Source organism: Nansenia antarctica, assembly GCF_963989245.1.
Source record: "Nansenia antarctica genome assembly, chromosome: 19".
NCBI lineage: Eukaryota > Metazoa > Chordata > Actinopteri > Argentiniformes > Microstomatidae > Nansenia > Nansenia antarctica.
Window position 1 is genome coordinate 13,774,772 of NC_137692.1, and position 16,491 is coordinate 13,791,262.

General features: G+C 43.1%; 1 protein-coding gene across 1 annotated transcript; it reads right to left on the minus strand.

The window, feature by feature from the left end:
- Positions 1-956: 956 nt before the first annotated feature.
- Positions 957-11,115, minus strand: ankk1 (ankyrin repeat and kinase domain containing 1; the record flags this gene model as incomplete). The annotated part of the gene is made up of 8 exons (XM_080548943.1): positions 957-1,331; positions 2,334-3,047; positions 3,353-3,537; positions 8,948-9,103; positions 9,482-9,531; positions 9,909-10,057; positions 10,534-10,816; positions 10,922-11,115. 8 exons carry the CDS (start codon positions 11,113-11,115, stop codon positions 957-959), a joined length of 2,106 nt encoding a protein of 701 aa, XP_080405069.1.
- Positions 11,116-16,491: the final 5,376 nt, after the last annotated feature.

Consider the following 16,491-nt stretch of genomic DNA (forward strand, 5'->3'; position numbering starts at 1 on the left):
GATTTAAAAAAAAGGGTAAAACTGGAAAGAGAAAATAGAAAACTCACATTAATCCCAAACAATTTAACAAACTTCAGTTAACGTAATGTGGAGTCCGTTCATTGATCGATGCTGTCTGTTCAGTTCCCAGTGAGGCGCCCGTTCAGCGCTGGACCCGTTCAGCGCTGGATTTGACGCATGGCATAGCGCGCATGCGTCAAATCATGTTATATTATTATATATTATATAGCTCGCATCTAATCGTATCGGATGAGAAATAGACATTAAATGGCATATAGGCCGCTACACAACAGTAATCACCGCGACAAACAGCTATATTAGATTTGGAGGGGAAAAAAATATGATTTTGATTTTTTTTTTTTTTATTATATTTTAATATGATGACCGGAATATATCACGTTTGTCCGGTAAATCGAATTCTTCCCGGACACGATGTCCGACGGCAAATTTTTCTAACGGAAACCCTGATGGATACATATGTGAATCTTTTTTTTTTCATAATATGCAACTAGACATTTTGAAGTACCAATTCAATATAACAAACAACAGCTTTACAACCAGTAAATATACTTAATTTGACAGCAAAGTACGCTTGTTTTTTCCCCCGATCTGCTAAGAGGAGGGTTTGGGGGTGGGGTGCATGTTTTGTTTTCAAGAAACCAATCAAAGTGACGAAGGGGCGGGATAAACAAAAACAATTAACAATGTATGACAAAACAAATTATTTTCAATGTATGACACATCATTTGAAAGCTAACAATCTGTACTTTCATAATATGTAAAAAATGAAAAATGACCTTGGTCTACTTGTTACCCAAGACACCAGCTGCTGTCACATATACAGATGTGGGACCTTAGCTGCTGTCACATATACAGATGTGGGACCTTAGCTGCTGTCACATATACAGATGTGGGACCTTAGCTGCTGTCACATATACAGATGTGGGACCTTAGCTTCAGTCCTCCAGTAGTTGCACCACCTCCTCCCTGTGACTCCTCTGCGCCAGGGTCAGGGCTGTGCAGCCAGTGGCGTCCAGCGCTCCCGGCTCCGCGCCGTTCAGGAGGAGGGCCTTAACGATGGGGACGCTCCCCTGCTGGGCGGCCAGGTGGAGGGGCGTGGCCTGGCTCCTGTTGCGGGCGTTGACGTCGGCGTGATGAGAGATGAGCTGGAGCACGATGGGAAAGCTGCCGCCGTTACAGGCCAGGTGGAGAGGCGTCCAACCGCTGTCCTCTACCAGGTTAGACTCCGCCTCCGCGGACAGCAGCTTGGACACCACCTCCTCCTGGCCATGGTGGCAGGCTAGGTGGAGCGGAGTCCAGCCCTCCTCACCCTGATAGAAACAAGATATCGTCTTCATACTGTATTGTCATATACATCATCATCAACATCATCATTGTACTAGTAATATATCTATAAGGATCATCTGGAGCACCTTTGTGACACATTCTAATGCTTTGGTCCGCATATCGGGATCTGATGTAATGATCAGACTTTTCTTTTCTTTCTTTCGACATTTCCACATTGTTCAAAATCAATGACGCATCACTAGTCAACTATCACAGCTTGTTTTGTGAGCCTGCTAACAATGTATAGTAGTTATCTCAGTAAAGAGAACATTTATTTTACTCTTGTCTCGACCTCCGTTTATCTGAGCCGCACCGCACTTGGGTCCAACACCATCCTGCACATTGAACTTTAGAGCTAAACGTAACAAGTTTGTGTTGTGATTCTCAACAACGTTGAAACGTAGTTCTGTGTTTCAAAAGATAAGTCCAAACATTTCGATTGGTTGCCAACATGCGGACCAAAAGACTAGAACATGTCACATTTAGAAAACCTAGAATACTGTACATAACAACCAGTAAAAGCTTGTAGGTGTTAGCGACAAAAGTGCCTGTAGAACACGGTTTCAACAGCAGCCTCGTCAACAGCATGAACAGGTTGATACATTTGATCTCCCCGACCCAAGCATGCCCTCCATCTAGACTAGAATATCAATCATCTCCTGTAATCAAAGAAGCGCTACAGACCAACCATTGTGCAAACTTAATTGCTACCAGACTGTGTTTGGCCTCCACTCTATCAAATTGTTGAATCAAGGAAGCAGATGAGGCAACTAGTCTTCAGGAAGATTGATGAATACCACGTTCACTTGATATAATTATACTGTACACTATAGCACTTTATAGAAACCATGCATCATACATTTTTAATTTCAATGTTTGAATTATGTATGTTTCTATTGTTTGTTGTTTTATTTGTGCTGAGTCCGTATGCAAAGCAAATATCTGTGCAAACAGGCAATACAACCTTATCTTATCTTAGTACAGACCTGTGCATTGACTGAGGCATGGTGTGTGTCCAGCAGTAAGACGGTAGCGGCATGCCCCCTCAGGGCAGCAAGGTGCATGGGGGTCCATCCCTGCAGGGTCCTGGGGTCTGGAGAGGCTCCGTTAGCTAAAAGCTGTCGACAGATACCGACATGTCCCTTCAGAGCGGCCAGGTGGAGGGGCCTGTAGCGTCTGTGGTCGTGAACTTCCACCTCCGACCCGCTTTTCATCAGCAGTCTGGCCACCCTGAAGTGCCCCGCCTCCGCCACCAGATGTAGAGGAGTGGACAGGGAGTTGTCCGTCACGTTCGAGTCTGCCCCCAGGGAGAGGAGGAGCTTAACGATGTTGAGGTGACCGTAGGCGCTCGCCACGTGTAGCGCCGTCCTCCCCTGCTGCGCCTCCCTCTGCTCCAACTCGCCGTTCTCCACGCGCAGCAGCAGGAGGCGCACCACGCCTTCGTGTCCATTCTGAGCGGCCAGAAGTAGCGGCGTCCAGCCCGCCTTCTCTTTGGCGCCGGCCTGGGCGGCGTTGTCCAGTAGCAGACGGACGGTTCTGTCGTCTCCGTTCTGAGCAGCAAAGTGGAGGGCGCTCCACTGGTCTCCGTCCCCCTGGTTGACCTCAGCGCGGTTGGCCACCAGAAGGGAGCAGACCTCGTGGAGCCGCCGGAGCACGGCGATGATGAGAGGAGTATAGCCTTGGACGTTCTGACTGTTGACCTGACAGGAACAAAACAACATGTTTTTGTCTTTCTTCCTTTTTCTAAGCACAGTACACAGTGCTATACAGTCTATTTTTGAAGGAGGTCTTGGAAAATGATTGGCCTACTTAGAGTAAATGTGTTTAGTGCACTCTTAGTGTACCAATGTACTTTTGTATAATGGCCAGATGTGATGGGTGGGTGGGTGGGTGGATACATAGAGGGGAAAAAAGAATTCCTTTTTGTGTACCCATAAGTGCTGTGCTGTGTACTTCCTTCTAATAAAATATTGTTTCAAAAAAATCAAATAATGGTCAGATGTACCTGAGCGCCCAGGCTGATGACCTGCTGAACACTGGGGGCGTCCCCGCTGGCCACGGCGTGGTGGAGCAGAGTGTTGTTGTTGGAGAAGAGAAGAGACACGTGCTGCTTCCTCACAGCCTGTCTGAAACCTGAAAAGTTTCTCTTGGACAGGAGAGTGAGAACCTCGACGCTGTCGTCGCTGTCACCTATGAATGCAGAGGTGCAGGAGATATGAGATACAGTAAGATGTAGACTGTCAGAGATGCAAAAAAAATGTGTTTTAAATTATTAATCAAAAGTATATTACAGTATAAACCTGGCAGGCAAAAATTAAATGGATTCAGTCAATTTCAGTGTCACTCGAAGGTTTCTAATTCATTTTTAACTCAGTTATATTATAACTCAGTGAAGTATATATATATATAAATATACTTCAATATTATTGCAGTGACATCTTTATGCCCAGTGGGACTCTTATGCTGTATATTGCCGGCGCCAAATGTTACAATAGTTCTAACAGTGTAAATATGCAATTTGCATATCGGTATAAGTAGTCTTTATCTAAGCAGACACGACTTGCACCCTATGCATTATTCATATCAACAGTTAAGTACTTAAGTTAAGTGCCTTGAAGGAGGTGAATACGAAAGTATTTCATCGCACGACTTTGACACCACAGCTTGCTTCCCATTTGTCTATTAACAAGCCTGCTTCTGCTCGAGACAATCGTAAATGTTAAATGTTAAATGTCAGCTCTTGGCACTTAAACACACTGAACAAGATTTCGCATCTCTCCCTTGCTGTAGGTTTATTCACCTGAGGAGGGGTCAGCCATCTCACGCATTGATTTCTGCATAAGAATAATGGAAATGTTCAAGTGTTAATAGCAGTAATTTCAGCCCGGAAACATTTTGTGGTAATTAAATTTCCATCCATCACATATGAATCAAAAGGTAATTATTGATATTCAGGAAACTGCTGTAGCTATTTAGAGAGAATAGCATCTGTACCTTTGAGCAAAGGAGAATTGTTCATATTGTTCATATGATATAAGGACAGCTGACCTTATCAAGACTATTGCTTTCACATGAGAGAGAACAAGCCAAGGACAAAGAGAAACAGAGAGTAATGTCTGATAGTCTCTACTCAAACCTCAGTGTTACAGAGAGTAATGTCTGATAGTCTCTACTCAAACCTCAGTATTCGGTTGTTAAGTCGTGACGTGTTTCCGGGTCCAAAGTTGGCTGAGGCGCTGTCTTCGAAATGCCTCGGTAATAATAATAATTCATTATATTTATATAGCGCTTTTCCGAGGCTCAAAGACGCTGACAAATATGTGCTGTGTCCCTTGTTGTATGAATAGATCCGAGTCTAAAAAACTTGAAAATTGAACTGTCATTCTGGTACTATGGTGCAGGGAATTTCTGGTTTGGACCTGGAAATTGCTAAACGTCACGTTTGACGTCAGACTTAACAACCGAATTACAGAGAGTAATGTCTGATAGTCTCTACTCAAACCTCAGTGTTACAGTATGTACAGTATTAGTGATAATTCCCTTATTGCTAGTGTATGAGCTAGCTATGCAAGGTGGCTTTAAGGATGCACTGACAGTGTAGACAGTATAATAGGGGTGGCTGTGGCTCAGAAGGTAGAGCCGGTGTCTAATGATTGCAAGGTCGGCGGTTCGGCGGTTCTGGCCATCTGTCAAGGTGTCCTTGGGCAAGACACTGAACTCCAAATTGCTCCCAAGGAGCGGGCCGGCGCCTTGCTTTATAGCTTGCTGCCACTGGTGTGTGAATGGGTGAATGAGAGGCTATCGTAAAGCGCTTTGGAATAAGGTGCTATATAAGTGCAGACCATTTCATATTAATATAGTGTCCCCAGCCAGCAAGCGCTTATCAGGCTGCTGGTGGCAATGGAGCGGCTTATCAGCCAATATCGAACTAGCCGTAAAATGATGAAATCCCTGCTATTAGCCCAACAGTGACTTATGATGGGTGACAATTGGCATGCCACAGACCGATGGCTACTATGCCGATAATAGACTGATGGTAGCATGCTATTGGGGGACTGATGGCCTGCATGCCGATTTTATACCACCCGTTGGCATGCCAACAGTAGTAGACTGACTGCCAGAATGCCAACGCTAAACCGACAGTCGCTATGTGAATGATGGACCAATGTATGCATACTAATTGTAGACCGATTGTCGGAATGCTAAGAGTAGGTTGACGGCCGGTATGCCAATGGAAAACTGATGATGGTGTGATAATGGTAGACCAACAGTCGGGAATTGTAGACTGATGGTTGGCATGCCAGTGGTACAGAAACAGTTGGAATGCCAATTGTAGTCTGACAGCTCAAAGACATTACGTATGTAAAGACCAATAATTCCTCCATTTGAGCTAAATATAAAACTCAGTAAAGAAGCAGAAGGGAAAAGGAAGATAGTAAATGGACTAATTAATAATAATAATTCATTACATTTATATAGCGCTTTTCCGAGGCTCAAAGACACTGACTTATATAGCGCCTTATTCCAAAGAGCTTTTACAACGGCCTCTCATTCACCCATTCACACACCAATGGTGGCAAGTTACCATGCAAGGTGCCCGACCCGCTCATTGGGGTTCAGTCTCATGCCCAAGGACACCTCGACATGCGGCCAGCCGGGGTTCGAACCGCCGGTCTGCCTACCTTGCGATCATTACACACCGGCTCTACCTCCTGAGCCACAGCCGCCCTGATAGCGGCAAGACGGTGGCGAAGGAGTGGAGGCGACGGCTTGTCAACAGCCAGAGCAGTGTGCCACCGGTGGTCTGTCTCAGGACCGGCTGTGGGTGTCGACTTGCTGAGGCTCCTATCCGTGAGTGATATAACAATAGGGGCGGCTGTGGTGCAGGAGTTAGAGCTGCCGTCTACTGATCGCAAGGTTGGCAGATCGGCGGTTCGAGCCCCGGCTGGCCACATGTCGAAGTGTCCTTGGGCAAGACACTGAACCCCAAAATTGCTCCCAGTGAGCGGGCCGGCGCCTTGCATGGTAGCTTGCCGCCATTGGTGTGTGAATGTGTGGCTGAATGGGTGAATAAGAGGCCGTTGTAAAGCGCTTTGGATAAAGGCGCTATATAAGTCAGTCCATTTACCATTTATAACATACTCAGCTAGCCGATAGCTGTGTGACAAAGGACCACTGTTTTTGAAGTTGGTTTGCTACTGTCGGGCCACCGTAATGTCGGTGAGCACGATCCGGCCATGCTGACAGCTGTTAGCAGATAGAGGGCCACTGAGTCTGCTGACACCGTAAGCCTGCTAGCTGGGTACCTACTTGGTATGTTGGAGATAGAAGTGTGTAGTCAGGACTGTGAGTCTGTTCTCCATTGCTGTGTCCTCTCAGCGCCCCAGGGATCTTCAGGACATCGCTGAGAGCTTCTGTTTCTCGAACAATGTCTGGAAACAGGCAGACAGAGACAGGCTGACCAACTGTTGATAATCCATTTAACTGCATTTGTAGATTTGACTGAAGCACAGCATGCATAAAGCCTGGTACACACATAAAGATGTTCTAAATCTTAACAGATTTTTTTATCTGAAAGAAACCCTGCACATGAAGAAAAGAATAAATAAAAAATGAATACAAATAATAATGGATTGAACAGTTTTGATCGTATTTTGTGTGGTGTGCTCTCGCGTGATCAGTGTTATAGTACCCTGACTGACCTGTACAAGGCAGCCATGTGCGACAGGGCAAATAAAGTGCCGAAGAACGAGCCTAATGGGGCTGTTTCCGTAGCGTGTCGTGGCTTGATGTACAAGTACACCCCCTGGACATGATGTTCGTATGTATGGTAGAACCAGAAAACTATAAGAATATTCACCAAGCAGCCCTGAAATTATTTGCTTTATTTGGCTCTACATACCTTTGCAAATGAGCTTTTTTCTGATATGAATTTAATGAAATCTACATTCTGAACAAGCCTGACAGATGAGCATTTAAATGACTCTATAAGAGTGAACCTAAGTGGATACACTCCAGCATACACAACTCTCGTAGACTCCATGCAGTGACATTCATCTCACTAAGTGTAGGAATGAGTGAATGCACTTATTACACACATGCACAATATTTTTTGTGACGTGTGTAAGACAAGACAAAAGAAGAAAGAAATACTCATGTTTTCTGGCTGAAAAGACTACTTACACACATGTGGACCATACAATTATAAGCTTCTGATATGTGAATGGAGGTTATGTGAGACATATATGGATACAGAAAATACGTTTAAGGAGAAAAAAAAGTAGTCGGACTAAGTAAAAATATTTTTAAATGTTTTCTATGACTTTGATGTGAATTAATAATACTACACTAATTATACACATGTGGACCATAAAATGATGATAATATCATATTATGCTTTTGATATGTTAATGGAGGTGATGTGATACATTGATATATGGATACAGAATATACTGCTACTACTATAGTGACCTTACACAAATGACATTTGAAACAGAGCATGCTAATGAAGAATTTCAGAGTGTTTTGATACGTTATGTGAACGAATGTAAGTAATAAGATATGAGTAGCTCTCGGCCACTTAAGTTTTTTTTCAAAGTAACTCTCAGATGAAAAAAGATTGGAGACCCCTGCTTTAGAGCCATCCGATAATCGGGGCGTTTGCTGTCCTTGGTTGGAAAGAGGGAAATCCTGGCCAAAATCGGCCAGATTATCTTTATGTGTGTGCCAGGCTTTAAACACTCAGAAGACACGTTTAGAAAGATGCAGTTTTGCGTTTGCCTGGGAAAGAAGAGGTAATGTCTATGATGCTCAGATTATACACATTTAAGTATGCACATTCTGCCCCAATAGACAGATGAAGATAATTTAGCTAATTACACTGCTGTTGAAATGGATTTAATTTCATGCATAAATTAAATCACACAGATATGGTTATACGAGCAGAAAATTGCTTTGTTCCGTTTTGATTTTGAATGACTTTTATGATGCTAATTAGTATTCATTACCATGTTTCCTTAATCCGCAGCCTTAAATGCTTGTTTGACTAAAGGTGACCCTGTTAACAATCTAATTAGACAGGATTACAATAAATCTCACTCCTGAGATGATGCACCATACCTAGACCAGAGCATTCCCCTACATTCAGAAGATCAGGCTCTCTCTCCATGGTCAAATCAGACATTTTGGAATAATACAGTAATGTGAAATTGATGTTTGTCTAAAAAAATAGACAGTGACAGTCAGTGGCGGACTCAGGCTGTTTGAAGGGGCGAAAAGAAAAAAAGGGCACCTACTGCACAACATGGGACCCCATCAGTGCACATGGTCAAGTTTAGACCATTGGAAGGGCAGCCAATAGGGCACATCCTCTAATGTTGCCACTCAAAAGGGCACTTAAGTGCAACGTTTTTCAACTGTGGGGGCACATGGTCAAGTTTAGACCATTGGAGGGGCACCAATAGGGCACGTCCTCTCATTTTCGCCACTCAAAAGGGCATTTTTGACACTCAAAGGGGCATTTAAGACAGACGTTTTTCAACCGGCAGTCGCCCCCCCTGCCCCCCTCCTGAGTCCGCCAGTGGTGACAGTGTTCCTGTACCTGAGAATGCTGGCCTGTCTTTGTGATGCTGGTCCCAACAAAGCTGCATGATGTTGATCAGCTGGTCACATTCGTGTGGTTTGTCGTCTGGTATCATCTCTAGGCTTGGCCGCCTACCAGCTGACACCTTTATCAACATTGTTGTCATACTGCTTCCTGGTTTTAATCCAGAAGAAGACATGGGGCTATGTTTTCATCAATGACAATAAATAGCAGCTTCATTCATCAAACACATTGTGCCACCAACAGGGCTCAATCCCACGATTGTCTTTGCAACTGTTTATATTATGTTACAGTACATGTGGGGATATGGTACATGTGGGAAAACTAGGGTTAGGGTTAGGTGCTAAGTCGACTTGGTACATGCTGGCATGTCTAACCTTAACCCTAACCTTAACCCTAACCCTAACCCTACCCCTAATCCTAACCCTAAACTTAACCCTAGCATCCTAGCACCTAACCCTAACCCTAGTTTTCCCACAGGTACCGTATTCCCACATGTACCGTAAACATATACATATCAACTCTACCTACCTGGGTATGGTTTCTTCTGTGTTAGAATCTCCCACATCACAATAGAGAAGCTTGATTAAAACAAGAAACACGTAAGTCATCTTTGACCATACTGTATCACTTTCATATTCTACTTCCCCCACACGCTCTATTCCATTAAATATGAATCATACGATCAAAGTTTTCTCATTTGAAACCAGATTGAAAGAATGACTTTAGGACCAATGAATGCCATAATTATTCATTGACATATCCAGTGAATTAGTAAACGCTCTGTCAATGCACTGTGAGAATGTGTGTGTGTGTGTGTGTGTGTGTGTGTGTGTGTGTGTGTGTGTGTGTGTGTGTGTGTGTGTGTGCGCGTGCGTGTGTGTGTGTGTGTGTGTGTGTGTGTGTGTAAGAGTTATCGACTCTACGCCTCTGTGTGTGGTAGGAATTGGCAGCTCACCTGTAAACATCAAAAGTGGTTTCAGGAGGTTCTGAACACTGGCTGAACATTTCAGGAGGAATGTAGCTGAGGTTTCCTCTCGACATCAAATGCTCAACAAACTCCTTGTTCAAAGACTCCTCCCATTTGATCAAGCCAAAATCGGAGATCTTTGGACAGAGAAATATTATTCTTCAGACCAGAATCCTCATTATCCTCAGTATGTACGTAGCTGTGTGTAGTGATCTAAATTAGAATCAAGTCTCACACTTTCATCTGATTGTTCTTGGCTAGTTAGCAGTTTCAAGAGATAGTTAACAACATGGACCTACTACTTCCATCCAGATCAGAGCAGCAGTAATGCGTGAGCTTAGAATGATAAGGTTCTATCTCCGTTTAGGGCAGTTCAGAGATATTGAGCGTCAAAGTTTTTACATTCCATTATGTTTTGTGAGATGGAACCTTTGTATTTTATGAATTACTAACTCAAAAATGTCAACATTTAAAAAATAACACCACACAGGCATTAATAAACACCTAATGGATCAGATTATGTAAAAAACTCAATTTTGACAAAAATGGAGATAGAACCTTATAATTCTAACGTCACGAATGGTTGTTCTAATCTAAGCAGATCTTCTCTCACCTTGATGTGGAGGTGGTCGTCCAGGAGGACGTTGGAGGGTTTCAGGTCGAGGTGCAACAGCGGAGGCTTCAGGCTGTGCAGGAAGTTCATCCCCATGGCGGCCTCGTGGATCATCTGGAACTTCTTAGGCCACATCAACATGTGGCTGACGAGGAGGTTGTCTAGGGAACCGTTGCTCATGTACTCCATGACGATGGCAGGGGGGTCGTGACACACCCCGTAGATGGACACGATGTACTTGAACCTCACTTTCTCCATCTTAGACCCCTCTTCAATCATCTTCCTACACAGAGAGAAACGTGATAAGTGCTCGTTTGTTTTTTTAGAGGTATAGTATAACTAATACCTGTATAATAACATAACTTGAATGAATGTTGAAACAGCATACCTGTAGAAGTTGGTACCAGAGAGGGTTGTGTCAAAGCGTTTCAGAGCACACTGTTCCCTCCAGAGCTTGATCTTGACTTTGTGCACCTGTCCAAAGCTGCCGACCTCCGCCAATTTAATCCAGTCTGCCTCAAAGTCATCTTTCCTGAAGACGCTGAACTTGTCTAGCCCTCTCCCGCCTTCAGAACTATCCATGAAGACACAGATCCTCTCTGTGTCTACACACACTGTCTAATCTCATTAAGCATGCATGAACTTCACACGGTCTGAGCTTGTATGTTGTACAAACACATATTACCTTCTCCGCAGGGATTCCCTCCTTGTCTCGGAAGTATGTGTGTGTGTGTGTGTGTGTGTGTGTGTGTGTGTGTGTGTGTGTGTGTGTGTGTGTGTGTGTGTGTGTGTGTGTGACTCTGGTTGAACTGGACTAAACAGAGCTGAGTCATGTCACCTGTGTGTTAGTTTAGCAATGTGATACTGCCGGTTTCTACCCTGACCTGCCAAGACTGTCAGTCAGTTCGGGGAAACCCGATATCCTGATATACCAGTCTCATCCTCTTATCTTCCATATCTGGAATGATATACGGTACCAGTCAAAAGTTTGGATACACTATAAATATTTTGAAGACAAGTCAAGTCTGAAATACTTTCAAGGCAAGGGACGTCTTAAATATTTTAAATTGCGCACAGGGAGATTAAGACCTTCATTTGTTAAGGCAGAGGTTGTACATTGTTTCCCTTTTTTTGTGTATTTTATCTTTACCTTTTCTTTTTACTGTTCTCCCCTGCTTTTAAATTCATTTGAATGTTTTTATCCCTGTTGTAAAGCTGTTGTAGAGCTGCATTTCTTTTATGAAAGGTGCTATATAAATAAAGCTTTACTTACTTACTTACTTACTTATTATGTCCAACTATACAGTATTAGAACTGAGTTCATAATGCTCTATGGCTGCAGCTATAGTTTTAGACCAAAATAAGCATAATAATATTATTCTGCACTGTCAAAATAATAGCCACGGAGGAATAGATGTAACTGCACCATACAGTGTTTCATACATGTGTTTTATTGCATGCTAGGTTGTGGCAGGTTGTGTGCACAGCTGCAATACCTGACAAGATACAAAAGGAAATCCTTGCACATATTTTATTATGTACACATCACTCATGGATGGCGTGGGGACACTTCAGATCGTGCCGTGTGGAAGTGGAACCATCATGACAAGAATTGAGAGAGAAAGAGAATGTTCAGGAGAATGTTGCAGAGTGACGTGCCGGGGAGGCTGTGGGTGGTGAGTAAGTTTCACTTGTCAGTTCCCTGACATTTGAAACTGTGTTAGAGAGAGAGAGAGCATATTTAGAGAGAGAGAGCATATTTAGAGAGAGAGCATGTTTAGAGAGAGAGCATATTTAGAGAGAGAGCATGTTTAGAGAGAGAGCATATTTGCTTGTTAGGCATGTTCAGAGCCTCAAGGATCAAAGCAATGTATAATTTTAGTGATTACCATTTTTCTTTATTTTCATAACAGGAATGACAGGTACACAGACAAACAGACAAACCAGGACACAGACAACTGGGCGCTACATTAAAAAGCCCCCCCCCCAAAGAAAAATATCAAATAAAATAAGATAAAAGATAAAGATAAAATAAGACATGTTCTCAGCATTAAATAAAAATAAAAGGAAGGAACAATACATTTTCACATCACAAATTACAAACAAAAATATCACGTGCACATAAGGTAAGATAAGGTAAGATACATAGTTTTATAGAGAGGAAGATAAAGAGATACAGTATATCACAGATTATGAAGGAGGTTTTTTTTAAGTGTTCTCTAATGGATTTATATTAGCTATATCTGACCATGCCTGTATAGTGGTGAGTTTGGCTCTATTGAGCCGTGCTGTTGTGCATTCAAGAGAGATTATGTTTTGATAAGATGTCATCCAGTATTGGGCTAAAGATAAGGACAAATTAATGGGGTTTTTCCGCTGCTGTAAGGCCGGTTAGCAGTAGTCTACGTTGATTTACATTTAGAGTTAGAGATGAACCGTCATTAAGTAGACAGAGACAGGGGTCTGGTAATATCGTTAGTTTTAGCAATTCAGACAGTGTTGTCAGAACCTGGATCCAAAAGTTTTCGGTCAGCGGACATTCCCAGAACATGTGCATCGTTGTGCCGGGTGACTGAGCTTGGCCATGAGTACAGTTTAGGACTAATAGTTCATTTCATCTTAAAGCATTTAATAGGAGTGGTGTAAGCTCTGTGATTCAGCTTGAAATGTATAAGTTGATATGTAAGATTTTTTAGAAGTGCTACTTAGATTTAGCCATATTCTTGTCCAGTTAGGCACTTTACTACACTGCTACATAAGTTCCCTATCCCATATCCCCTCGACTCCTAATTTGGCAGTAGATGTGTCTAGTAGGGAGTTATATATCCGTGTCACCATCCCTCTGGACCCATGTCCATCAGCGATCCATTCCTGCAAGGGGTGATCTATCAAAGACTTATTCCAGGGCACCTCATATGTTTTCGTCGCCGATCTTAATCTAGAGAAAGATGAGATAGATAGAGAAAATATGAGGTGTCTGGTAGATCATATTTCTCATCTTGAAATAGACAGAGCCTGAGGATGTCGCTTTGTTTGACCATTGGGGGCCTACAAAGGGTTGTCCGCCTGACTGAAAGTGATAATTATTCCATAGTGAAGATAAAAATATTGAAGTTTTTCCCATCATCAGTTCTACCTTTTGCCACGCAGATATAGAGTTGAGCATAATGATCCATAACGTAGCGTGATGCTTCTATGGCCCCTAGCTGTAGATAATAGATCTGCCAGGTCATTGTAATACCTATGGTTTGCGTAATACATCCTATTAATCCGGTGTCACATGTGCTGCAATGCCGGCAAAACCAACGTATCATAACAACACCTTTTCTATCCTTTTCTAATTTCTATCCAGACTTCACTTGCAGGGCCGGGGGATATTCCATCAACGTCGCTAAAGGAAAATTCTGGCTTATTGTTCACAAATCTCGCTAGATTTATCTAAATAAGCCTGGATTTTCTTTTAGCAACGTTGATGGAATACCCCCCTGGTCTGTTTAGCAGTGTCTTCTCTGAGTCGAGCTATTGTGTTTGTGTTTCTGCTGAAACCACTGAAAAAAATCCTAATTTTATTTGTCTGACAATGACTGCAGCTCCCCAACTCTCAGAGGCCACAGTCGAAAGGAATCTTCCTCACAAAGGCTGTGTGCTGAGGCTACGCTGTGTTAACAATCGTGTGACTCACATAAATGATTAGCATTGTGTTCTACAGAGATTCAGAGTGTCTGGCGATGCAGGTTTATTGAATGTGGATTACACTAGCTATCACCTCAGCTCTCTCCCCACAGTAGGGGTGGGGGCGATAGAAGCTCAAATTCATACCACAATATTTTCCACTGTCCGGACGATATCAATATAATATCATGATATAGTATGTGGCAAAAATTCAGAATGACATCTTAGTAGCCCTTCTTTGCGCTCTGGGGCTAACTGTTGCCCGCATCCGGGAGCATTCCTCATATTGATGGACATGCATTGTTTTCAGGTGGTTTGACAGATGGCTGGTGCTTCCAGCTTTGGCTAAAACAACACAAACCGACTATTGTGGTGTAACATCATGCCCAGCACTCCTCCACAGCAGAGATGTCTTCCTCAAACTGACTCCCCAACTGCATCTTACAGAGCCCCCCTGGGGTCACATTTTAGAAGAAAAAAAATCTCCCTCGGTTTAGTAATTCGTTAGGGTTACGGTTAGGGTTAGGGTTAGGCCCTTACGAGCCAGAACGATCGCAAGGATTAGGGTTAGGGTTAGGGTTAGAATCCTTGCGTAACCCTAACCCTAACCCTAACAAATTACTAAACCGAGGGAACGAATTACTAAACCGAGGGAACAGATTTACTAAACCGTGGGAACGGATTCACACATCAAATATCTTTTTTCTACCATGTGACCCCAGGGGGGCTCCGTAGCATCTCAATACTAAAAATGACTTCTTCTTCTTCTCATCTAGATGAAGGAAGGAGGCCACATCAGACTGTCGAGACGCAGCCCAAATCTCTGCCTTCACCTTCTCTGCTCCATTAAGGAGGAGTGGAGGTGTGAAGTCGTTTGTTTTATGAGTGGCCCGGGGGGGCGTGAAGTCAATTCAGGAAGATGTGAAAATAAAGATGTCGTCCTCAATCTCTTCTTTTCCCACCCCGCTGCTCTGTCACTTGTCATACTTACACATATACCCTTTTACTGCCATCTATCTGAGGTGAAGAGGTCTTCACCATGATGCTCTCATGTGTATAGCTATTAGGGTTGCTTAAAGGGGTCCAATATTGTGATTTTTTTTACTCCACAGAGAGATAACCGGTTCAGATTTAGGACATTTCTACAGAAGGCTGTATTCCAAGTATCATTTCCAATCACAGCCAATGTTGTTCCCTGTCCCCTGCCCGTTTTTCTTTGTTTCTGTCAGCCTCGACTGCGGTGCTGTTTTGATGGCTTTCGTATTCATGTCTGTGGGATTCATTTGGAGCGGGGCCCATATGTCTGCTCAGTGCTCTGCTCATCCCTGCAGGTTGAGGACTCTGACACTGTTTTCCCTCTGTGCGCCTCAGGCTGTGTGCACTCTGTTTCCTCCTTTCAATTACAACACACCATTAAGTGTTTGTTTTAACAATCCTCTTCAATACCATTTCCTCCTGCCTCCTACATCTGCCTGCCTCTCTATCTCTCTCTCTGAACTTAGCTCAAGAGCTGTGTCTGTCTGTCTGTCTGTCTGTCTGTCTGTCTGTCTGTCTGTCTGTCACCATCAAACTGTTGGTCTTAGGAATGTGGCTATTGGAGAGGAGAGAAAACCCTTAATAGAAAGGCTTCAAACAATGAAAGCTTGAATTGTATCCAATTCATCTGTATTGAATAACGCATAGTGATATCAAATATCCCAACTAAAAAAATTAATGTGATTGTGTATTGTACTTTACACCACCAGGCCTTCAGTCAGACACACACTTTACTATTGTTTAGTCTAAAAACAAGAGTCTAAAATCCAACTCACTACAGAATGTCTATGGAGTGTTTCCGATTTTTCCTATTTTTTTCCCGGACTTCTGATTGGCTATCTGAGGGTGTGAGCCAATAGATCCTACTTTATCCAATCACATCAACAGGCACATCAGCATCAGCCAAGAACATCAACAAGCTGCCCCATGCTGGGAGAGCTGATTGGGTAAAGCCCTTGGCCTCTATTGCCCCAATGCCCTCCAAATGTGTTTCTCTCAGATGCATACTGGGTACAGAAATGCTCTCTTTACATAGCCAAACCAGATTAAAAAGTAATACAGTATACAGAGAAACTGTATCATAATCTGTCGGAGAATGCTACAGTGAAAATAATGTATGGGTTGTGCAAACAAAACCATTAATTTATTGTCATCAAATATGACACGTTCTAATGCTTTGGTCCTCATATCGGTATCTGATGCAATGATCGGACTTTTCTTTTGAAAAAAAATGTGTGAGCCTGCTAACAA